This window comes from Lissotriton helveticus, chromosome 6 (assembly GCF_964261635.1).
Source record: "Lissotriton helveticus chromosome 6, aLisHel1.1, whole genome shotgun sequence".
Taxonomy (NCBI): Eukaryota; Metazoa; Chordata; class Amphibia; order Caudata; family Salamandridae; genus Lissotriton; species Lissotriton helveticus.
Window position 1 is genome coordinate 184700440 of NC_136067.1, and position 26506 is coordinate 184726945.

At 43.8% G+C, this 26506-nt stretch overlaps 1 protein-coding gene across 1 annotated transcript in view; it reads left to right on the plus strand.

Moving 5' to 3' along the window:
- The window catches only part of PKHD1 (PKHD1 ciliary IPT domain containing fibrocystin/polyductin), a 1769028-nt gene that overhangs the window by 453103 nt on the left and 1289419 nt on the right, over positions 1-26506 (plus strand). The window contains exon 38 of the mRNA XM_078647366.1: positions 7676-7826. Within this exon, the coding sequence (XP_078503492.1) occupies positions 7676-7826 (151 nt within the window). The remainder of the gene's footprint in view (positions 1-7675; positions 7827-26506) is intronic.

The window sequence follows — 26506 nt, forward strand, 5'->3', positions numbered from 1 at the left end:
AACGAGTGGCTGGGACTTGCTATGGACTGCTCAGGTCAGTACGGAAGATCCTCCCGCTACTCCCGGAAAACTCCCGGAAACTTCTGGTTCAAGGATTAGTCATGTCAAGGCTCGATTATAGCAATGCCTTATTCCTTGGCTCACCAGAATCCACCCTGAATGTGCTCCAAAGAGCTCAGAATGCGGCTGCAAGAATGCTCACTGGTACTGCCAAAAGATCATCAGCTAAGCCTGCTCTCAAGGCCTTGCATTGGCTTCCAATCCGAGCTCGCATAAAATTTAAATCCCTTTGCATCGTGTTCAAAGCTTTGCAAGGATCAGGCCCTCCAATCCTTAGAGACCTGGTGCGCCCTTACAAACCTACGCGAGCCCTTCGCTCGGATGATGGTAATTTTGTGGTGATACCCAGAGCCAAAAAGGTGAAGTCCGGCGGTCGCCGGTTCTCTATTAATGCAGGCCAACTATGGAATGCCCTGCCGACGGCCCTGCGGAAAGAACCCAATCTAGTGCGTTTCCGCAAGGCATTGAAAACTTATCTCTTCCCCCGTTAGGCTTTGCTTCAGTTGTGTTTGGGTGGTGGTCCTGTGTTCTGCTTCAGCGCTGGGACGCTCAAGGGCAGCCATGCGCTTTATAAATCTCTTTTCATTTCATTTCATTTCATTTCAATCTTCATGAATGCCTACGTCCGCCCAAACACAGTATCCAGGAAATCCTTTGTAGACGAAGTAACAGCGTCAGTAGTAAGAGTGCAAACAGGTTTTCTAAACTCAGAAATCCTACTCACTGGTGACTTTAACATGTGGTTAATGTCAGTCCTTCAAAAAAATGAGGTCACTAAATCACATGATAGCATCTGGGGGATCCCACCGCAAGCCAAGCCTGGTTGGCACAAGGACGATCCACATGGAAGTCCTCTACAAGGTAACCTTGAAAATCTGGGCCTAAGAGCCTTAAATGGGCGTTATCCTGCTGACAAGCCACCTCGATTCTCCTATCTATCGAAAAAAGGCACTTCATTAATTGACTATACCTTCGTCAGCATTTCATTGCTCTATCAAGTAGCAGGATACTGTCTTGGAAACAGAACAGAAAGTGATCACAGCCCGCAAGAAATTATTCTGAGGACTTGCCTTACACAACACAAAAAGGTAAGGGACTTGCCATCTGAGAGCCTTACAATCAACCTCAAACGCATCAAATGCTCCTTTAAGAATCTTCAACTCCTATCAGCAGAGGCTAAACAAATAATTGAGCGCCAAACGTTCCCGGACAACATATGTGCCAACTGGTCAACATTTGCTACCGAACTTACTGACAGATTCGCCAAACCAATAAAACACACAAGTCAAACTGATCAAAAGTATACGCCGCGCTCGAATTCTGACATACTATCTGCAACAAGATCGATGAATCGTTTATGGCGGGTTTTAAAAACTGATCCAATGGATCCCATTAAAATAATAAAATTGAGAGAGGCCCGCAATTACCTCAAGAAAGCAAAACGTGAACTACGCACAAGCCAATGGACCCTTTTTTGGGTCAAACTGCAGCATGACATTAAAACAAACAACTCTGCCACGTTTTGGCGCACAATCAATAGTGCATCTGGGCGCACATCCAAAGTTGCTTCTTCGAGCATTCTTGAAATAGAGTGGGTTGAATTTCTCTTTTCCCACTTTAATGACCAGGAACTGCTCGTTAACCATCCAAATCCCCCTCCCATGGTCACATTAACACAAACAGAGATTGCCCTGGAACCTCTCCTGAACACTTCAAACTCCCTAAAGAAGCTAGGTCACAAAATGACACCAACAAAAGAACGTCCCTCGACCCAAAGCTGCGTCAATTTTGCGACAGTCCAAAAGGTTGAAATTGAAAAAATAATAAAAAAGGGACGCAAGGATGGCGCGCCTGGTCCAGGTGGAATTCCTCAAGCTCTGTTCAAGGAAGATGCAACTTTGTGGGCTGCGAAACTAAGCCCCCTTTTTAACATATGTCTGCAAAACAACACCATACCGCCCTCCTGGCGTGGATCCATCCTTGCACCAATCTTCAAAGGCGGGGACAAAAAATCCCCAGGGAATTACCGTCTCATCGCACTCATTGACAACAAAGCAAAGTATTTTGCGGGAGTGCTGCTCAACTCACTTAGGGCATGGGCTGATGAAAACTCTATAATTCCTCCGAATCAAACAGGTTTCACAATAAACACCGGTACCTCAGTCAATCTCATGACCCTTTCATGCTTAATTGACCAAGCGAAATTCTGCTCTTGTTCACTTTATATGGGGTTTATAGACTACCAAGCGGCATTTGACAATGTCAACAGAAGTAAACTCTGGCAGAAGTTGTCCAGACTTAACATTCCAGAGGCCCTCCTAAGAGCCATACAACTCCTACATCAGGACACATGGGTTAGAATTAAGATCGGGGACGGCTCAAGACTGTCTCGCCCGATTCCGACGGAAAAAGGCCTCAAACAGGGTTGTGTCTTGGCCCGACACTTTTTAATCTATTCTTAGCTGACCTCCCTAAAGCTCTTAATAAGGTCAACTCCCACGCTCCCAAACTATCTGGCTTGCCGCTGACAAATTTATTATATGCTGATGACGTGGTACTGTTAAGCAAAACAAAGATCGGAATGCAAAGACTTCTGGATGCTAATTCCGACTACTCAAACGACAATGAGCTTCGCATCAACAACAGGAAGATGAAAATGTTAGCGGTGCACTCAAGGAAAGTTAAGAAACTGTCTTGGGCTTTGAACAATGAAAGCATTGTCGAATCAAATTGCAAAAGGTACCTTGGAGTCACTTTCAATAACAATGGAAAATACAAATCCCACCTAGAAGAGCAAAAAAGGAAGGGTACGGCACTCGCTTTTGCAATCGGACTAATTCAAAAGAAACTACAAGGCCCTACTCTTGCACCCACACTACAGGTGGCCCAGGCAAAAATCATTCCTACCTTAACTTACGGCAGCGAAGCTTTAAAAGGATTGGACAGTGACCATCTGGATAAAATAATTACTAAGATCAACAGGTCTGTGTTCAAATTACCAAACCATACATCACCGGCACAAATTAGGTTGGAACCTGGCATCTGCAAACAATGATAGGCCAGAGCCATGTCTTTCCTCGTGTGCTGTCACAAATTGAGGTTATCAAAGGAGGGAAGTTTAGGATACCATTTGTGGGCCAGCATTGATAACAACTCATGGCGAGCAGGACATGAATACTGGTCAAAAGGCTTAAAAACCCTGTGCCTAAATGACCTCTGGAACTTGCATGCTAGCCAGATGGAATTTAAAAGGCTAGCGAAAATCAGCACCAAACAATTATCAATAGTGGAAGACAAAGCCAGCCTTGCAAAAAGAAGTCATGGGTGGATGACCCTTCAATCTTATGCCTTGCTAATTCCACAGCTGTACCTTACTATATCGTTTAGTGCTCGGATGAAGCTAAGCTTTTTAAAACTGAGACTGGGAGTTATTAACCTTTTGACTCATTGGCCAAAATGGAAAAGAGAACATGGAAAAGTTCAATGCCGATTTTGTGGGACCCACAAAGAAGACATCATACACATCATATGCCAGTGCCCTCTACTATTGACAGAGAGACGGGCCCTACTCAAGCATCATTGGAATAGAAACATGATTAGAAGCTGTAGAGCAGCAGTTTTGGCCTGTTTCGACCCTAGGAACACTAAATTAAATTATGCCCTAGTAAGATTCATGGAGCGCGCTGCAAAAAAACTTACTGAGCTGCCCAGAGTTTGCGACCCCCCATTGGAATAATGCTGCCAAGCTTTACTTGCTGTTGCTGGCTTTTTATGAATATGACTTTTTAAATGGAAGTTTCATTTGTTATCATCTATACATACTGGCTTTTAATGAATTTAACATTCTAAATGCAATCTTGAACCTTTTAAATGTTTTGTACTTGCAATGGTTTATTTTTAAATCACGCAATAAAGATTATTATTTTTCCAGATCTTGCAAACACACTTTTGATCTCCGAGATCCAATTCTCTACCTTTTCTGCTTACGGGGTGAAAACCCTTCCCATTGCCTTTGCTTTTGCATTGTTCCGTGATGTTTTAGGCCTTACAAATGCAGTAGTGAACTATGTAATTATGAAGTGCAAATGTCTGTGTTTAAATAGCACGCATATAATACATGCACATTTTGTAGTAGGTGATCATACTCAGATTTTATAAACTTGCCAGTGAAGTAAACAAGTGCTGATTTAACTTAGCCTAACGTTTGATGCCATATTAACGGAAGCTTCACGTTAACATTGAAAGGCTTGTTATCCACGTTGAGCTGTTGTTTTACACAACATGTTTTTCTCTTTTTGCTGAAGGTATTGTAATTTTCCAGAAGCCCTCTCTTAGTTAGTGAATAGGCATTAGTTTTGTATTAGACAACTGGTATTGAGGTTCTCACTGGGAAAAGAGGAGACACAAGGAAGAATGATTCATGGGAAGAACTGTCTGAACTGTAAAATGTGGATGATGTTTCATTTCAAGGATTAGCATCTGTAGACCATTGTGCAGTTGTGTGAAGATGGGGAGTTTACCTATTCCCAGGAGTTTTCTAAAATCCTACCGGATGTTGCTGAAGATGAAAAGAAACAAGTTATTGTCTAGAATATTATGCGTTTATATTAGTGCATGTTCCTATTGTAGGGGGGCAGGGACGGACTGAGAGCCAAAACCGGCCCTGGCAAAGTGCTCGGCCGGTCCCCTGGGGGTGAAACCGAGCTCTTTGCTGGGGCCGGTTTTCGGCCGATTTTGTTACAGGGCCGTAACAAAAACGGCCCCCAGGGCCCAAAACCGGCCCCCACCCTTGCGGCGCACCGGGGGATTGCCCGGTGCCCGCAACGGCCAGTCCGGCCCTGTAGGGGGGCTTCTCTCACTTGCACTTGCTGGAGACTCATCTCTGAGTTTCTTTACACCTCTCTACATGGAAGGTTGCTTAACCTATTTCTTTGATGTCACTGATTATAGCTGAGAATAATTTTCAGCTTGATATGCAAAGGCTTTATGCTTATGCATTGATTCTCTCATTAGAACGTTTTATTGGGTATCTGAACTGACACCTTATCCATGTTTTACTCCAATTTAATTTAGATTAGGTAACATCCTTCATGGAACATGCTTATTGTATTATTACAATAGTAACTGTTATTATGACTGATGTTGTAATTTTCCTTAAATTGACATTTCAATTGGATGAAATTAACTTTTAATGCTCATACTTAAAAGATTAATACTTATTGAATAAATAATGAAAAACGAAATAATTGAAAATAAAACTCCTAAACTCACGCAAGTTCTCAAAAATGTCGGAAAATGAAAACATACAACCGTACTTTCTCCGGACTAGCACCTAGAATCTGGAAGGCCATGACCCCGGAAATCAGAATAAACCCTTCTAGCACTTCCTCCAAAAATGAAGTCAAACTGCTTTCAATGAACAAATCCCTACCTGGCCCCAACACTTGACTTAGCTCACCAAACAGGACTTACACCGTATTTTAAGGACCAATGTCTAACACACTCTTGAGTACCCCCGGACCCACTACTAATGTTTGACATCACATATGCTTTCCCTACTATCTACTCTCATTTTTGTACCTAATGTATCAAGCTATCTATTTGATGTTACTTTTGTAAAGCGCTCTGATACCCTTCCATTGTCTAGTTTGCGCTAAAGAAAACGTTTTAAATAAATAGCTAAATATGGTACAGAGGATAGAGACTGTGGAATTGGTCTGATGGAGGATGTTGAGGCCGGGACTAGAGGAAGGTTGCCACAACAGATGATCCATTACAGATGTGTGGAGTTGGTAAACAGAGTTGATTTCTCAATCAGAAGATTTGTGGGAGGACTAAAAAGGCTTTCCAAGACTCGGAAACTGTCTGAAAACGTCATTGGTTATACTTATACCTGTGCCAAGTGGGTGCTGTGTGCATTTTTGTCACTTGAGTGTGGGTGGGCTTTAGATTAGAATTGTTCATGAGTAGGTTAATTGGGCTGTGTGGTTGTAAAGTGCTGTTCAGCTGATGTGAATGGGTGAATATTAAGTATGGTATATTGTATTAATATGTCACAGTACTCTTTGTATGAACGTGTTTTAAGAATGGTTTAGGGACTGGACAGGCAGCAAAAATTATCTGTGTGCAGTTCTGATAATGATACTCTTGTGCCTAAATAGGTCTTCTCGAACTACTACTACACCCCTCGTATGTCAGTTTAGTAACTCATTCTGACAAGATTAGTCCAAAATTCTTAGAGCTTCATTATGTGGTTTCCATCATCTCCCCCTTACCTCTGCCCTCTGTCTTCCCGTGGAGATCCTGGTACTCAGTGCATTGGTAACTCCAGGAGAATGTAGATCTCTCAAGGTTTCCAAGGGGTACCCTGAGGGTCCCTCTTAAGTGGAAAATTACCAGGAGAATCGGATATTCTGGTCCCAGTTCCACTGGTGTTTCACCACTTGCTTTCAGTAGGTGGAGTGTCCCATTGAAACAACCGAGACCCCCTGAGCTACTGCTCAGTATGGCCTGTTATGGGTTTACTCTAGATTAAATAGGACCTCGTACTCAGGTCCTTACTGAGGCTTTCATGCTTAGCACCTGGAGCGGCTATAGCTTATCATTGTAATCATAGTTATTTTTGTGTCTACAGAGCTACCCCTTGCATGCACCACCATATACTGTACAAGGTGCAGATCATGTGTGCCAGTCCTGATCAAAAACACATTAGTTTTATAAAAGTTATAGGCAACATTCAACAGAATGATGCAGGAAAGCAGGAAAAAACAATCTGCAATGAAAGTTCTTTTTTACTTTCCAAAAAAAGAATTTGCGGGCCGAAAGTTTGCATGGGGTACTTAAAATATGCAATGTATGTTCCTATTTGTGGCATTCACTCTTACGTGCTTCTTACTAAAGAGAAGCCTCTGAAGCTATTTGCCCATGCCTCCTCCCCTCTCTAATTTACTTCTTATAGTGGCGTGCAGTATAACTTGCACACATATATCGAATCTGCTTAGTCTGGGCTGTTAAGTAAGTTTAATTAACTTAGTAAGTTAATGTTCCACTGCCAGCAACAACAGGAGGGGCCCATTGCTATCAGCTGGGTAGCAGAAATTGGAAACCCTCAAGAAGCCATTTTGTCACAGCTGGAGTCCGGAAATGGTGAGCCACTTTTCCTGTGCAGTTTTCAATTTGAATGCTGCCTCTGGGGATTTGCATGTTTTCCACCTACGGGCCCATGGAATTCTGAAGTGTGAACAAGATTTTGTGGGGGATTTCTTGGCTACCAACTTTGACTATTGCAAATCTACCGTCGAATGTGCGCTCATTTGTTTCTTAACTTGTACACAATGTTTTTTTTTGCTGACGTTCTTTTAGGTTTAGGAGCTGAGGCGGAATCACCGAAGGACATTTGCCACATGTGCTGTTTTATTGTTAATGTTGCAGATAAGAAAAACAAGCAAATAAACAATAAAAGAATGGAAACAAAATTACTGAAATTTGCAAAGTTTGACAAATGGTGGCCTGCGCTTGCCACAAGCTAATGGCTTTCAATGATTAATAAGAGTAAAAATAATTGCATTTCATTAAGATTGATGACACCCCATTTAACCTCGCCTCTCCTTTGCAGCCTTAAAGTGGAAAGAGATGAAGTTCTCATCTATAACAGCTCCTGCACCATTACCATGGCAACGGAGGCAGAGATGGAGTGTGAGGGACCTAATCAGCCAATTACCACCAAGATTACTGAGATACGGAAAAACTGGGGCCAGAACACTAAGGTATAATCAAATCTTTTTTTACAGACTGATTCAAACAGCTCGAAATTAAATTTGTAATATTGTGTACATTAAAAAAACAATTTAGGCCCGGTTGAAATGTAGCCATATATAATGCTAAATGCTCTTGAAACTTGGAGGCGCTGCTTTATTGTAGAACAACTGAATTTGTGCTTAACCAGAGTTAAATTCACAGTTAATCATATAGTTTATCAAAAACAAATGAGGCCTGTCCTGTGGCTCTGAAATGTCTTCCAGGGATTGTAGGAACCTGTGCGCTCACCGTTTGCCCTGACAATATGCATGCCAATTTAAAAGATGTTCTTTTTATGTAAGTGGATACAAATTACAGAAAAATAAGAATGTTTTTGCGAATTAAAATCAAAAAGTATTGTGAAGCTTAAACTGCAGAAAGTAAATGTGCGAAAAACGACGACTTTGCTCTCACCTTGATTTAAGTGATACAGCACTGCTGTACCGAGGCACAGTGGCCTATGAATGGCACTATGGGTCCTATTAAAAGCAAGGAAACTGGGCGACCCATCCCCTGGTCTGGTAGGTAAAAAATGACAACTGACTGGGGCAGTACTTAATTTGTAAAAAAAAAACAAAAAATGCCAGGGCTCTTGTCAGGAGGCCACTGTAGCTTGTACCACATATTGCCCCTGTTATGCTGCCAATGATTGAATGACAGTAACAACACAACTACTGCCCATCGCCCTCCTACAAGTGTGACTATTTCGAGCCCCCAAAGCTATAAGAATGGCTTGGGTGGCACGTAATAGTAATTTTTAATTTATATTGAATTAATAATTAACTGTATTTGTAGTAATCTCTAAATTAGCCAGATAGTGCTACCTTGTGAAAGACTGCCAAAAGCACCGGTGTAGACAACTAAATGCCGGTGCCGAGCACCGTAAACCACTGGCTCAAATTAAGCACTGGACTGGTGTCCAGTGGACTCCTCATGCACCTGGGCCCCAGTGCCAGAGCACCTTCTGCACTATTGCTGGTTACACCCCTATGTGCCATGCTGAAAAACATGGAAGAACACACTTTTAACACACTTTTGACTCGACTCACAACCATTTTCAACTCATTGTTGGAGTGTACTAGCTGAAAAAAACCTTGTGAGATTAACAAACTTTGTTCTCTTGGGCAAGGATAGTGTACTCCTCAGAATTCATGAGTAAGTCACAACAACTTGTGAGCTAGGCCTGGAAACGTGGGTGTTATTCATATATAAGATATGAGTCAGAAACAACTGCTTACAGTAAAAGCTCTGCAAAACGCGCTCTTTGTGATTATTGTCACTGAGCACCAACTTGCTTTTTGAATAATACAGCATCCCTATAGTTTATAATGTGTATAGATATCAAGCATGGAGTTCCCCACTTTTGAGTTTGATGTTTAACCCTCTAATGGTTTACTCCTAAAACTGGGGGTTTCTATCCCTTCCAGTGATATCAATGACATTTTGTTTTCTTGCACAATGATCATTGACTTCACAAGTCAACCCGGCTTTGCATCTCACTCTTGATGTTTATGACATTGTATCCCATAAAGATAAACATCCCTGATCTACTTACGAGGAGTAAGCAATGTGAAATTCTTCTGCCCCCCCTTTCCTGGAAATGTGGCCACATTTGCTGCTTTTTGGGGCTATCTGGTGTATCTTTTTGGTGGCCAATCATTTCCTTTTGTCTTAACATAGCACTATGCAGCACAATTTATTGAACTATATATCATGCAATATTAATTGAACTATCCTGGTGAGGTGGCATGATTTTTGGACAGCTATTAGTCATTCCAGTGGCCCTGCTCTTTCCCTACTCCCGGATTCAACATCAAGCTCCTCCTCCCATAGAACATCTTCCCCCTAATGCATTACCAGTACAACAAATATATCAGTATTCCCGGGTTACGGTCAAATTCTTTAGGGTTTGGGCTAGGTTTTAAGTTTTTTTATGGTTTGGCTTTTTCAATGAGATCAGCCCTCTGAGTAAGTTTGTATTCACAAATATCCAGAGATTTACTGTCATCATGTTTGTTGTCATAAAATACTGCAATGATTTTCTAGCACTTGTCTAGATTATAGACAAATTCCAAATTCTTTCTCCTCTGCCTGCTCTCGGGTTATCCACACTGAGACTACCGCAAACAACATAGAACTTAGACCATTAAAGGTAGGCTGTGCTTTCCGCCAATCTTTCATACCCAAAACATGTTTGCAGTCAGTAATTCAAACTGAAGGTATGGTTGCTGTCTGCAGCCTATACTGAGTTTGCTGTCACAAGTTAGAAGTGAGCTTGTGTTTGTTGCTACTAGTTCAAAGTGAATGTGTATTTGTTGCTACTATTTCAAAGTAGGGTTTTTGCTGTCACTGGATCTGTTGAACGCCCACCTCCATTGTCGAAGGATGTTGAGTGGAAGCCTGGTAGAAGTGAGGGGGTTTACTCTGGAAATTTTAGTTGGACTTGAGGGGCAGCATTATTAAATATTGAAGAGTAAAGAGGTAGTTTCTGGTAGATGAGAAGGAGCTGCAGAGGAGTGGGACAACGTTTACCATCAATATTTTAGATTTAACATGTCTGTGACACCATTTTGTGGCTTTAATTGCTGGTTTTGGGAGGAATTCTAATCCTTGACTAAATAAAGTAAATTTGGACGAGTAACTATAGAACTGCAATTCCCTTTCTGCGGGAACACGTGTGAAATCTTGAAACAGTATTGCCACCGGTATTTCAATGCAATGTACAAAACCTGGATATTTACATTTAGCTGATGCTTTCCTTTTGGTTCTTCCCTTACTTGTGTGAAATTCAGACGTGAAGGTATTTACACATTCTCAGTCTTTATCTTTTTCCAAAACTGCAGCAAACTCATTTTGTGCGTACTTGCAAAAATCGTACTAAAAATAACTGTGGCGCAATACTTAGGTGAATGTACACCTGGAAAACAAGGGCAATTTATCAGCATGTGTCTTGTTGCACCATAATTATATTTTTAATTAATGAATTTGTTGCAGAAAAACTGCTAAAACTAAGTAACGGGATCCCTTTTATTTTCATAAATCTGTGCCCAACTGATTACATCAGAGAAATGACCTATGAACAGAAATAGTTTCGCTCCTGTCACAACTCAGTGTCTGGGGAGGGCATGGATAGGGTATAAATTGGGCGTGCATTTGAGGATTACAGGGGGTGAGAGGGAGAAGGAAAGGAAGGGAGATGCTGCGGTGTCAGTCACGGGTGTCTGCAGGTTGTAAGAAAAAAGATTAAAAGTAGTTTAGGCAGAATCACTGGAGGCAGGTCAGAGTGGGACTACTGCATGCATGACTTTAATGCAGACAACTCCACTCACTTCTCTGAACGTTGGTTCCCTGTCAAAGGCACTGGCTTTAGGAATGCAGCATTTGCTGAGTTATATTGCAAATGCAGCAAATCCATGACTATGAATAAAATGCTGCATCCATAGAATAATATAATTCAAGTTATGTTATGTTATGTTATTTTAGCTTGTATAGCGCACAGATGCCGCAGCCAAGAGGCGTCCCGGCGCTTTCCAGAGATGGTAGAACACAACACAACAGAAATAAACCAGAACAGGTGATGCTAAACTGAGGAGAATAAGAAGGTTTTTAGTGCCTTCCTAAAAGGGAGCAGAACTGGGATGGAACGGAGAGTAGCAGGTAGAGAATTCCAGAGAGCTGCCGCCATCACTGAAAAAGAGCGTCCACCCATTCTAGCTCTTTTAAAGCGGGGCACAATGGCGAGATTTGAGCCTAAGGATCGAAGGGCTCTGGAAGGGACATAATGTTGGATTGTCTGCGATAGGATAGGAGGGGAGGCAGACTTAAGAATTTTAAAAGTTAAGCACAGAGCTTTAAACTTAATTCTTTGCCCAACAGGCAGCCAATGTAGGTCTCGAATAGTACGACGGGCAGAGACAAACTTCGGGAGGCCGACAAGCATCCTGGCCGCCGCGTTTTGCACCCTCTGAAGGCGGGCCAGTTCTGCCTGATTCACACCCAGAAGCAGAGAGCTGGCATAGTCCAATCTGGTAAGAACCAGTGCTTGGACTATGATCTGTCTGGTGTCCGCATCAAAAAACTTGAAGATGGGTCGGAGGCATTGCAGGGCACCAAAACATGTACCAGCTGCACGTTTAGTGTGGGAGGTGAAAGAGAGTTTGTCGTCAAGCCACACCCCGAGATTTCTAACTTCGGCAACGGGGGTGGGAACAGGGCCCAGTTCAGATGGCCACCATTGATCTCCCCAGAGTCCACCTTCCCTACCAAAAATAATGACCTTGGTTGCCACACACAAGAAAATGCACAACTCAGCATTAAATTGTCCGTACTTTCTACAAAAAAACTACAGATTCCTATTTCCAGCAAAACATTTCCAATGGTACTTCATTCATTAGAATCATCAGCAGTAAATAGAAACTTTCATTGACCCTGGTTTGAGTTGTGCCTCTAGTGGCACTAAGCCCAGCCACACAAATGGCCAGTGGCGGCTCGCAGAGATAACGATGCTGGGCTGGGTGGCGGGTAGTGAAGTCTGACATACGACGGCAAAGTAAACATAAATAAATAAATAAGTATCTGTCGCCGTATGTCGGACTCCACTACACCCACCCATCCTCACCCCTACCCCTCCTCCCTGCCCCACAGAGTTATTTCTGCGAGCCGCCACTGCAAGTGAGGTAGCATTTTTATCAGGACAAGTGGGGTAATGCTGGGTGGTAGGAATTGTCTTCATCCCTGTATTTTCCAGAAGTTTACATCACAGAAATGGAGGGAAAATGTGTGATTTAGGTAAAGTTTGAAGTTTACAGGGCATAGTGGCGTAGAAACTGGAGTAGGTACCACAAGAGCCCATCATTCTGGATTGCCTGGGTTTGGTAGATTTCCAAATGCCAGGAGTTACAGGAGGAGACAGTCATAAGCCAGGAGTTACAGGAGGAGACAGTCATAAGCCAACTAAAACAGTTACAGCTGAAGTTGAGTAGGAGCCTTGTGCTGTGCTTCAATTCTCTCAGTTTAAAACTGGGCCCTCCTGTATCTCATTCCATATTGAGGGCTGCACAAATTCTACAGAAAATGAGTCTTTGGGCTAAAACTATAATGTTGTGTTTTGCACCAAATGTTGACCTCTATGAGAGTTTGAAGCCCAAATTTCTTGGGATGCAGCAGTGAGTATCTTTAGATCATGCAAATAGGATGAAGCTAGCTGCTACAAGTGTCATGAATGGAGTTTAGGGTGCAGAGTATACATGGAGCATCACAATATCCTAAAAACATTAACCTAGTTTATATTGCAGAGGACTTGGGATAAAGGGATGCAAGTAGGGTAGGCAGTGAAACCAAAGTTGGTCTAGCACCTCGGTAAGTAAGTTAGGAGCACATCATTGTAACATAAGGAATTCAGTAATGAGCACTAAACAGTGTTGAAGGTAACACAAAATCAGACACACTTACCACCATTAGTTTTTAAGGGAAACTTGAGCCAGGTAGAAGATGGAAGCTGGCTCCTATTTATAAGGTTGCTAACTGGAGAGAATAGTAGCAAGCAGTTACACAAGAAATGGTGCACACAATTGCAGGGGGCTAGGGGACCTAATTAATTGGCAGTGCGAGAACCCATCACCTATGGACAGCACTGTTCTATACACTGTCAGAACCCCTTTTAACCACAAAATCAAGGACCATCAACCCAGAACTCAATAGCCGCCACCTTGAATTGTAAAATTAGCTAATAAAGAAATAGCGGTCATACCAAAGAGATGGCTATTTTGAATAAGGAATTACTGTAACCATATACAATGCAGAGTACATTGGGCAACCACTCCCCAAAACTGATCTGGTGACCATAGCCACCATGCCTCAAAAACTGGCAAATGGGAACCAAACATTACACACCCTGTTGTGAAGATGGGGAAACAGACAGCAACTTTTCGCCAACCCTAAAGTCCCTGGGAACCTCTGGTACTCCCTGACAACTGGTAACATGGAAATTATCAAGAAACTGGACACAGAGCTTTTCAGAAAAAGTACTTTGTAAAGCCACTCAGTGCTGGCCTGCATATCTTTCATTCCCTGTCCTGTTTTGTGTCCGCTACTGCCTCTGCATAACTGGACTCTAACTGTGCTCATACATGTAGAAGCAGTGCCAGCAGAGACTGAAGCCAGGTAAAGGGCAGTCAGACATTTGGGCCTGTATCCCCTAACCTTATAGACAGCAACTTGGTTCTACAAGCAGTGAGTGGACAGAAACAAAAGGCAGGGGCCCCATGGGGAATCTTAAGAGGTGGACAGGCCAAACCTTCCTCTCACTGAAATGGAATTGATGTTTCTGAAATCCAGTTTTCTTCTCAACAGACCAATAATAATGGAATGTAGAATTGATAATTTTCGGAGAGTCTTTGGGAAACAATAATGCTGACATTCAATCAATCAATCACGGCATTTGTAAAGCGCGCTACTAACTCGGGAGGGTCTCAAGGCTCTGGGGGAGGGGTAAGTTACTGCTCGAACAGCCAGGTCTTGAGCTGCTTCCTGAAGGAGAGATGGTCTTGGGTTCGCCGAAGGTGGGTGGGGAGGGAGTTCCAAGTCTTGGCTGCCAGGTAGGAGAAGGATCTTCCTCCGGCGGTGGCTCTGCGGATGCGTGGAACGGTGGCGAGTGCCTGGCTGGTCGATCGTAGCTGGCGGGTGGGCGTATACAAGGTCATGCGGTCGTTGAGGTACTTGGGGCCCAGGTTGTGGAGAGCCTTGTGTGCGTGGGTGAGGAGTCTGAACGTGATTCTCTTGCTGACGAGGAGCCAGTGCAGGTCTCTCAGGTGTCTGGTGATGTGGCTGTGTCGGGGGATGTCGAGGATGAGTCGTGCGGAGGCGTTCTGGATGCGTTGGAGTCTTTTTTGAAGTTTGGCTGTGGTTCCGGCGTAGAGGGTGTTCCCGTAGTCTAGTCGGCTGGTGACGAGTGCCTGGGTGACGATCTTCCTGGTTTCTGTGGGGATCCATCTGAAGAGCTTGCGTAGCATGCACAGGGTGTTGAAGCACGAGGCTGAGACGGCGTTGACTTGTCTGGTCATTGACAGGGAGGAGTCCAAGATGAAGCCCAGGTTTCGTGCGTGGTCCGTTGGTTTGGGAGCGGTGCCCAGGGCCGGGGGCCACCAGGAGTCGTCCCAGGCGGAGGGTGATGATCCCAGGATGAGGACTTCTGTCCTGTCTGAGTTCAGTTTAAGGCGGCTGTTTCTCATCCAGTCGGCGACTTCTTTCATCCCTTCGTGTAGGTTGGCTCTAGCGGTGGTGGGGTCGTTGGTGAGGGAGAGGATGAGCTGGGTGTCGTCGGCGTAGGAGATGATGTTGAGGTTGTGCTGGCGTGCGATGGCAGCGAGGGGGCTTATGTAGACGTTGAAGAGGGTTGGGCTGAGTGAAGATCCTTGTGGTACGCCGCAGATGACTTCAGTGGCCTCGGATCTGAGGGAGGCGTACTCTCTGGGTTCTTCCTGTGAGGAACGAGATGATCCACTCCAGCGCTTTTTCTCGGATTCCGACGTTGCTGAGGCGCTTCACTAGGGTGCGGTGGCAGACGGTGTCGAATGCTGTAGAGAGGTCCAGGAGGATGAGGGCCGCTGTTTCTCCGTTGTCGATAAGGGTTCTGATGTCGTCGGTGGCTGCGATTAGGGCGGTCTCGGTGCTGTGGTTGGCTCGAAACCCGGACTGCGAGGGGTCGAGGGATCCGTTCGTCTCGAGGAAGGCGGCAAGCTGTTTGTTGACGGTCTTCTCGATGACTATGGCCGGAAAGGGAAGGAGTGAGATGGGACGGTAGTTCTTGAGGTCGGTGGGGTCCGCCGTTGGTTTCTTCAGGAGGGCGGTCAGCTCGGCGTGATTCCAGATTTCCGGGTAGGTGGCGGTGTGGAAAGAGGAGTTGATGGTGTCTCGGAGATGGGGTGCGATGATGCCGTCGGCTTTGTTGAAGACGTGGTGTGGCACGGGTCGGTTGGTGATCCGGAGTGGATGGAGTTCATCGTGCGGGTGGTGTCTTCGGTGCTGATCGGGGTCCAGTTGCAGAGGGTGGTGGTGGCGGGCGCTGGTTCGGTGGTAGGGTGCGTGGTCTGTGCGTCAAAGCTATTGTGTATGTCGGCGATCTTGCGGTGGAAGAACGAGGCGAGTGAGTTGCAGAGGTCTTGCGAAGGAGTGATGTTGTTGTTTCCGGCGCTGGGGTTGGAGAACTCTTTGACGATGCTGAAGAGTTCCTTGCTGTCGTGGGTGTTGTAGTCCAGTCGTTCTTTGAGTGTCGTCTTCTTGGTGGCGCGGATCAGCTGATGGTGTTTGCGGATGGCGTGCTTGAGGGCGGCCCTGTTGTCTGTGGTGTGGTCGAGCCGCCAGGCTTTCTCGAGAGTGCGGCAGTTCTTCTTGGTTTCCTTGAGTTCTTGGATGAACCAGGGGTTTTTTTTGCTGCCGGGTCTGCTGGGGGGGTTCTTTAGTGGTGCGAGGTCATCGGCACAGGCGGGCAGCCACTTGGTGAGGTTGCTGGCTGCTTCGTTGGGGTCCGTTGTGCTGGTCTGAGTATTCTGGCTGAGGGAGGCAGTGAGCTGCTCGGAGGTGATCTTGCTCCAGCTTCGGCGGGGGACCTGTTGCGGTTGGTGGTGGGTCGTAGTTCTTCTGAAGCTGAAGTGGACGCAGCTGTGGTCGGTCCAGTGGAGTTCGGTGGCGTGGCTGAAGGAGATGTGTTTGCTGAATGAGAAGACGGGGTCAAGCGTGTGGCCTGCGTAGTGGGTGGGGGTGTTCACCAGTTGCTTGAGTCCGAGGTTGGCGAGGTTGTCCAGCAGGGCGGCGGTGTTTCTGTCGTTGTTGTTCTCCAGGTGAAAGTTGAGGTCCCCTAGGAGGATGTAGTCGGCGGAGGGAAGGGCGTGCGGGCTGATGAAGTCTGCGATGTCTTCGCTGAATTGTGTGCGTTGTCCCGGTGGTCTGTAGATGAGGGTGCCGCGGAGGGTGGTCTTGGGGTCAGTGTGTATCTGGAAGTGCAGGTGTTCGGCGGCGGTGAAGGTTTCCTCGGAGTTAGTTGAGATGCGGATGGTGTTCTTGTGTACGATGGCGATGCCTCCTCCCGTCTGGTTGACGCGGTCCTTCTGGGTGATCTTGTATCCGTCCGGGATGGCTATGGCGATGTCGGGCGCTGAGGAGGCATTCATCCAGGTTTCGGTGAGGAAGGCGACGTCCGGTGCTGTCGTGTCGAGCAGGTCCCAGAGTTCCACGGCGTGCCTGTGGACGGAGCGGGTGTTGAGTAGGATGCACTTCAGGTGGTTGCTGCTGGTGCTCGACTTGGCGGGGGTGGTGCAGGACCGGGAGCAGGTGAATCGGCAGGCTTGGCAGGCGAAGGGTCCGTGAGTGCGTCTCGGGGTTGCTCGGTAGCAGGCAGGGTTCCGGCCGGCATTGAGTGCGTTGAGGGTGGTGGCGTCGTAGGTTCGTTGTGTGGTCTTGCATCGGCGGTTGGGACCAGGGGTCCTGGCGCTGGGCGCGGTCCAGGCGCAGACGGGCTTGCCTTTGGCGCGCCTTCGGCGCACAATCGGCGCGCCCGCTGCGCGAGCGCGCGGTCGCCATATAAGGCTAAGTGGGAGGGAGGAGCAGCTGGGAGGCGGGAGCGGGGAGGTCACAGAACACAAGTGGGCGTGGCCGCGTGGACGGCAGCGGGAAGCGGGGAGCGGGGCGGGGAAGGCACAGGGGGGAAAACGGCTACGAATAACAGAAGGCAATACAATTAAACAGAGGGAAATACAGTACAATTAGACAGAGGGCAATACAATACCAAAGAACAGAAGGCAATACAATCTAGAAATACTACAACAAAGTACTATGAGAAACCGGCAGAGCTGCGGGGGCAACAAACAGCGAGGCAGGCGAGCAGGCAGCGAGGGCGGCAGGCACACGGAACAGCGAGGCTGCGAGCAGCAGCGAGGGGGACACACACAGCTGGTGGCCGTGCGGCGCGGGGGTGTCCTGAGAACAGGTCACAATCTAAATAGAAGAGACAATTCACAAAGGCATTCATGAGCATGTGAAGGAGTAAGTCAGTTGTTCTACGTCACATACTCTTAAATGCCTATGTAAATTGGTCCCAAAGTAGGAATATTGAGGAAGTATTCACTCAGGGTTGTACAGATGCAAAGGACTGTGGCCTCTTTGGACTTTTACTAAGAGGCAGTTGGTCTTCTCAGGGCTAATTCACAATTGCATTTTTGAGGATATGAAATGGTACTGCGGGTGCATTACTTTATGCACTCATGGATGCCTCGGTCAACGGAACCTGAATTCTCCTAGTCAATGTGTATTACTGATTTGTAAAATATCGAATGGAGTCATTAATATTTGGATTCATGTAGAATTGTTATGTTCACTCACTTTCACAGCATATCATATTGTTTCGGACAGCCAACGGGTGTTTCATGACAAACCAGACTTGATCGATGCGATTATGTCTTTAGCTACCCTTAGGCTCGCGCACACCATTCAAACATGGCCACCACAAGCACAGGAGAATCTAGTCACTGATAATCACAGGATACCTGTGAAGGACTTGTGCTGTTTAGGTACAGCACGACCTAATATAGTAATCTTAGGGAGAATACTAATTAGTTAGGGGGATGCACATGTCCCTGGTCTGCTGTCCTATTCTTAATATCATGCTACTGCCAGAAGGCATTTTAAATCTAGTGTGCTCAATACATAATTAACTTGAATAGATGGAATCCGTATGGAATATTGGTAGAACTTAACATAGTAGTGGGAACAGTAATGATAATAATAATAGTGATAATACATTATTTTATACATAGTGCTTCATCCTGCTTTTCCTCCATACTTCTCCCTCGCACAGCGCACACCTTCGCGTGGTGTTGGCAGCCCTCTGTGCTTTCCTCAGCAGTCCGGCAAGAGGGAAAAAATGCATAAACACTAAAATAATACTTAAAGAACAAGTCTACCTTGCAATGTGTCTAAATTAGTCAGGGAGAAGCCAACTCTTAATGAGCGCCTCAAAGGGCCGTTGATCATGAAGTCATTTACAGGGACGAACCAGCCCCTTTTTAGCAGTAGGGCTAATTCAACCCTGTTGTGGTTAACGAAGAATCAAAGACACATTTATGTTCCAGGCAGGAAGAACATACAGATCCAATTTCACAGAGAAAGTGTATAGCCACATCTGCCTTCATAAGGTGCGCTTCAATTTGATGTTCACATTGTGTGCCTTTTTAGGAACTACAGGTTGTGACAGTCGCAGTCTGAGTTGATGTGTTTTGTCTCTAGTCACAATCTTGCTTTTTGCCTACTAGTTTGAAGAGTCAGGTAAACCCCAGGCACCTCTAACCACAAGAATTGTGTGCAACCAATATCTTTTTAAAGGAGGAAATGTATTTATTTATTTATTTATATCATTTGTAAAGCGCCTGAATCACCCCAGATGATGTATCTCTGCACTGAAAACGTGTAGAGGTGAGGCACGCAGTGTTTAGAAAAGTAGAGGTTTGAGTTTTTTTCGTAAATAGCCTAGGTAGTTAGTGCAGAGGCGGATATCCAGAGGTAATTGGTTCCAGAGTTGGGGGGCTAGGTAAGAGAACGATTTGCCTCCCAATCTGGTTTTCTTGATGCGAGGGATGACAAGAAGGCCTTTCCCTTCGGAACAAAGGGTACGAGATGGTGTATATTTGACCAGTTTGTCGGCTAGATATGTAGGACCCATCTGGTTTAGACCTTTGAACACTTTGCAGCAGATTTTAAAATGGATTCTTTTACATAAGGGTAGCCAGTGGAGTTTGTGTAGCAGGAGAAGTGAGGAAGCAGGGTAGGGTGCACTGGTTACCAAACGGGCTGCTGTGTTCTGCACCACCTGAAGACTGTTCAGGGCGGATTCCTTAGCAGAGATCAGTAAAGCATTGCTAAAATCCAGGTGGCTAAGTACTAGGGCATGTATCAGGGTTTTACGTGTGGAAACAGGGAGGAAATGGAAGACCTTGCGGAGCAGGCTGAGGGCATGGAAGCAGGCTTGTTTGGTTTCAGCTATGTGCTCATCAAGATTAAGTTCGTTGTCTATTAGGACCCCTAGGTTTTCAACTACTGGCTTAGGAGATGGTGCCAGGCCTAGTTCCTCTGGCCACCAGCTAGAGGACCAGCTGGTGACTGCGTCTTTGAAGAGCATTATTTCTGTTTTTCCTGCATTTAACTACAGAAAATTGCTGCTCATCCATGATGCTATAGCTTTCATGCCTTCCGCGAAAATGTTTTGAATGTTGGGGGTGCCTTTATTGTAGGAAAGTAAGAGTTGGGTGTTGTCTGCATAGGAGATCGGGGTGAACCCGATATTCCTAAGGAGTGCTGCAAGAGGGGGGATGTACACATTGAATAGGGAGGGGCTGAGACAGGAGCCCTGAGGTACCCCTTTAGTTACTGAGGTGGTCTTAATCTGAGGGGTCCAAGGTTTACCGTTTGAGTTCTGACTTTCAGGAAGTCCCTCAACCAGTCTAATGCTGTGTCCTGAATGCCTATATAACGCAGCCTATCCAGCAAAATCTGGTGTGAAATGGTGTCGAATGCTGCGGACAGGTTGAGCAGTATGAGAATTACTGCTCGGCCGGCGTCCGCCTGCTTTCAGATGTCATCTGTTACATTAACCAGGGCCAATTCAATGCTATGCCTGGGACGAAATCCTAACTGAGATTGATCAAGACAGTTGGAGTATTCGATAAATGCAGATAGATGTGTGTTAATGTGCTTTTCCAACAGTTTACTGTGTAGGGGAAGCAGTGAAATAGGTGAGTAGTTATTACGTTAGAAGGCCTTTCGAGGTTTTTCCTGATAGGCATAATCTGGGCAGCTTTCCATTCTTTGGGAAGTTTGCCTTCTTTAATTGAGCTATTAAGAATGGAGTAGAGAGGCTCAGTCAGCTCTGCAGCGAGTTTTGTGTCAGTTTTAGATGGAATTAGGTCTTTGGGAGAGCCCGATTTGACAGATTTTAATAAGGATTCTGTATCATGGATAGTGAGCAGAGGGAATTCTTTTAAAGTGAGCAGTCTGGGTTGGGCGGGGGCGGAATCAACAATAAGGTTGTGACTGGTGTTGGTATTTTAGGTGGTTATCTTGTTGTAAATGTCATCAATTTTTTGTGAGAAGTGGTCGGCTATGTTGTTGTATAGTAATTAGGTTGGCTCTTTATCAGGGCTGCAGGCTTTGGGATTTATAAGGGTGTTGAGGATGTGAAAAAGAGTCTTAGATGTGTTATCCGTTTGCTCAAGTTGGGTGGCTATATGATTTTTCTGAGCGTTTTTTAGGTTTTTGTGGTATGTATCTAAGGCCGATTTATACTTTTCCTTGTCCAGGGGGTCTTTGGTTCTGGGCCATTGGCGTTCAAGCTTTTTACATTTGCTTCTCTCTGATCGAAGATCCGACAAATACCAGGGGGTCTGGATGCGGGTGGGGGCCACAGAAGATTTTTTCAGGGGGATTAGAGTGTCTATGGTGGATTTGATTGTGTCCTGGAAAGCTATCAGGCATTTATCAACAGTGTCCAAGGCTGATGGACAGGGAGGTATGAATGCTTCATGAAAGAGAGTGGGTGTTAATTTGTGCCACTATCTGAAGGTCCGAGTTGCTGGGACTTTTTTAAATGCGGGTTCGCGGGGGCCTACAAGGTCAAATGTGATTATGGAATGGTCTGACCATCTCAATGGGTTAGTTGATTTGTAAACGGTGTCAGATGAGTTGGAGAGGACCTTATCCAAAGTATGGCCTGCAATCTGTGTGGGAGCATCATTCGTTTTGGTAAGGCTAGGGCTGACATTTCCCTCAGAAAAATAGCGGCCTCTGAGTCCACGGGGTTTTTGCTGTGGACATTGAAGTCGGCCAGGAGAAGTAATTTGTTGGAGGATATCATATGGGGAGAAATCATATCTAGAAGATGACAGATGGCTAGAAGGTGGAGTTAATTTAGCAGGGCTGGGTGATGAACAATGATAGGAAATCGCTTTGGACAATCCTTGGTCATAATATCCAACTTCCTCCTTTCACTTTGTGTTCTCTTCAGGTTAACTAGTGCAATATTTTCCCACTTTGGTGCAGGCATCTCTTTCCCCCTTTCCTTGTCTTTACTTATTCTTTTCAAGGTGACAGTAGAGTCCAGGGAGGATGAAATTGAGATGGGAGAGTCGTGACTTACGCCACTCCTGAAAGATTGACTCTGTGCATCACTCTCACTCGGTAGTCAGACAAAATATCGAAATTAAAATATCGATATACAATAATATCGATGTTTTAATATCGATGGTATAGTATATCGATGTGCCATAATATCGACAGACAGAATATCGAGATTAAGGTATGTATGTTAGTAATATCGAAATTTTGTTGTTTAGTGTTAAGTATTTTATTATGTTGTTTATATGTTTGCTAAATATGTTTAGAAATGTATGTTTGAAAATGTGTAATTATGTTAACATTTTGCGTTTTAGTATTAGAGCGGGTTGTGGGTTTATAGGGGAATAGGGTGGGAAGTAATTTAATAATAATTAAATAATTAATATATATTTTCAAAAATTTTTTAATTAATAATTAATTTGTAATTAATTAAGACTAATTAGTTAATTACATTAATTAGATATAATGTGGTAATATATTTAATTTAGTGTTATTGTTAATTAATAATTAATTGGTAATTAATTAATATTAATTAGTTAATTAAATTAATTAGATGTAATGTGCTAAGATATATAATTTATTGTTATTGTTAATTAATAAATAATTGGTAATTAATTAATGTTAATTAGTTAATTACATTAATTAGATTTATTGTGCTAATATATTTAATTTAGTGTAATTGTTAATTAATAATTAATTTGTAATTAAATAATATTAAGTAGTAAACTGAAATAATTAGAGTTAATGTGTTATTATTTTTAATTTATTAATTGTTGATATTGTTAATTAATAATTAATTGGTAATTAATAATTATTAAGTGATTAAATGATTTCATTTATTTATGTGTAGTGGGTTGTGTGTTTATAGGGGAGTAGGGTGTTATATAATTACATGTAATTAATTAAAGAGATTGTATTTATTTATTGGTATTAATTGTTAATTAATTGGTAATTAATAAGTGTTAAATAGTTCATTTATAATTACATTAATTTAATAATATTTATTGTTATTAATTGATTAATTGAAACTTTTATTAATTGTGTTTTTTTATAATGTGTAGTGTGTTGTGTGTTACAGGGGGAGTAGTGTGGGAAGTAATTTAAACCCTACGCAATCCAACGCTTTCCCTACTGTTGCACCCTCTGGAGTGGGAATAGTAATTTTGACCCCTACGCTATCCAACGCTTTCCCTACTGTTGCACCCTCTGGAGTAGAAATAGTAATTTTTAACCCTACGCTATCCAACGTTTTCCCTACTGTTGCACTCTCTGGAGTGGGAATAGTAATTTAAACCCCTACGCTATCCAACGCTTTCCCTACTGTTGCACCCTCTGGAGTGGGAATAGTAATTTTTACCCCTACGCTATCCAACGCTTTCCCTACTGTTGCACTCTCTGGAGTGGGAATAGTCATTTTTACCCCTACGCTATCCAACGCTTTCCCTACTGTTGCACCCTCTGGAGTGGGAATAGTAATTGTTACCCCTACGCTATCCAACGTTTTCCCTACTGTTGCACTCTCTGGAGTGGGAATAGTAATTTAAACCCCTACGCCTGTGGTTCCCAAACTGTGCGCCGCGGCTCCCTGGTGCGCCACCATGAGAAGCTAGGGGCGCCGCGGACACTATGTGGGAAACTGAAGCTGACAAGATCGTGTAAAGTAAACAGTATGAGTACGGGAATATGCCAGCCCTGCTTTTGACCTGCTAACCTGCCTTCCTTCAGGCTCGGATTTAGAAGGTGGGTTATTTGATGGTGCCAGACGATAGATTCCTGAGGCCAGATGTAGGATGTTGTTTTTCAGGGATGGACCAGGCTCCCTACTTAGCACAAACTCTTGGCCGGCCATTGTCATTCTATATAGAACGACAATGATCGGCTGAGCAGGCACAGCATGCAGGGAGTCTCCTCTAATCCTAGGCTAAGGGCCCAGCAGGGAGGCCTCGGCCTCTGAACAGGAGCGTTCACAACCCCTATGACAAACGCAAGTGCTGGGGGCAATAGAAGGAGCTCTTCTTTAACCAGGTGATGCATCTTTCTCATCCTCCCCCACCACAGATACAGAAATACACGAGAAAGCAAACCTCTTGCTTTCCTGTATATTGCCATTTTGCCACATATTTAATGGAAGTACATTGCCATCCGATGCTCCAAGCAATGTGTGAACACTACCTTAAGGCTACTGCAGTCTAGCCTTTTAATTACCTTAGTGCAGCAAGAGGCCCCCAGGAATGCGTTTCAAATTTATAAAGCAGATAAAATGTTTGATCATATACTACTTTTTGAAAAAAAACGCTTTCAGACCAAACAAATAAACTGGAAGTGTTTATACCCTGCAGCTTAATAGTTAAGAGATTACTCAGATTTGAGGTCTTTCTGCTCTGTTATGTTGGCAGGGTTGGACTGGCTGATAGGGCAATCTGCTGTTTGTGGGCCAGTTTATTGTTCTGATGACCTGTTCTTCTTTGTTGAATTCCCTGATATTACAAAAACATTGCTTGTAGCAAGCGCACATGAATGCGGTCTGCCGTACCCAGGGGACACTAGAATTATGTGATTTTTGAATAATTATGCATTTGCCACATAATCCATCATCAGCTGCATAATCTGCAGATATATAGTGGAAAAAAGCTTTTAGCTCAAATGGTTAAAAAATAAAAACGCAGTGGCACATTTGCAGCGTTGTGGAAGGCCCTCTGCAAAAGTTAACTGGTCACTTTTCTGTTGCATATTGCTGCATTTGGATATTAAACTTGTACTAATGAGATGCAACCAATACTCATGCAGTGTTAAAAAGTGTAAGATGGACTAATTAATGGAATAATACTATTACAAAATGTGCCACATTACTCTGCATAATTTGCTTTTTCTTGACACATAATTTACTGAACTCTGCTACTTAATTTGGTTCTTCCCTGTCACATAATTCCATTGGCCCTGGCCATACCTTGCAAAACACTCATGAAAGCTTTTCTTTACATATGTAGTCCAGGTTTGCCAGTGGTTCTTTTTAGGGCTTTGTTAATTAAGAAAATTATAGGCAAATCATCATCCAGGCCCTCTCTGGGTATCCCCACTCCCTCCCATTACCTCTCGTGTAACCTCTTTTTATCTTTCCATTTTACTCCTTTCCAGAAGAGCCGTCCCTTTCTAAGTCCGTGGACGTACCTTTGAAGACCATGCCTTTATTAAAGAGATGCATGCTATTCTAAATCACTTCTTTATTGCTGAAATGTAATTCTTTAATTTCTGTTACTACAGTGAAAACGATACCGACCTTGCTGACATCTTTAAGATTCTAAAACACCCCAACTCACTTTACTCTTACTTGACTTTCGGAAGACGACAGGAAGTACTCGCGAGGTCGGGCTCACACCTCACCCCCCTCCCTCCCCACCCGTCCACTGGTAAAACAAATGGTGGGGAGCCATGGCCAGCTGCCAATTAGTCCAAGGGAGCCACAGGTCAAAGAAGTTTGGGAACCACTGCCCTACGCTATCCAACGCTTTCCATACTGTTGCACCCTCTGGAGTGGGAATAGTAATTTTTACCCCTACGCTATCCAACGCTTTCCCTACTGTTGCACTCTCTGGAGTGGGAATAGTAATTTTTACCCCTACGCTATCCAACGCTTTCCCTACTGTTGCACCCTCTGGAGTGGGAATAGTAATTGTTACCCCTACGCTATCCAACACTTTCCCTACTGTTGCACTCTCTGGAGTTGGAATAGTAATTGTTACCCCCTACGCTATCCAACACTTTCCCTACTGTTGCACCCTCTGGAGTGGGAATAGTAATTTTTACCCCTACGCTATCCAACGCTTTCCCTACTGTTGCACTCTCTGGAGTGGGAATAGTAATTGTTACCCCTACGCTATCCAACACTTTCCCTACTGTTGCACTCTCTGGAGTGGGAATAGTAATTGTTACCCCTACGCTATCCAACACTTTCCCTACTGTTGCAATCTCTGGAGTTGGAATAGTAATTGTTACCCCTACGCTATCCAACACTTTCCCTACTGTTGCACTCTCTGGAGTTGGAATAGTAATTGTTACCCCTACGCTATCCAACACTTTCCCTACTGTTGCACTATCTGGAGTGGGAATAGTAATTTTTACTCATACACTATCTAAAATGTATTTAGCTTTTTATTAGTATTATGTTGTTATTAATTGTTATTTATGTGATTATTTTATGTATGTAAATGTATTAGTAATTTATTATATTTTTATTTTTTTATAAGTTATGAAAATAATTAATTTAGAGTTAATATTCATAAAAAATATATTATGTATTATATATTTATTAATATTAATTTGTATTACATTATGAATTAATTTTAAATATTATAGTACATTTTTAAATATGTTTATTACATTTATAAGTATTATTTTGTTAATATTAGATTTTTATTTAATAAAAAAAAACGATATTTTACAAAAAACGATATTTTTGTCATTCTATATATTTTTTTCGATATATTTGCCCTTA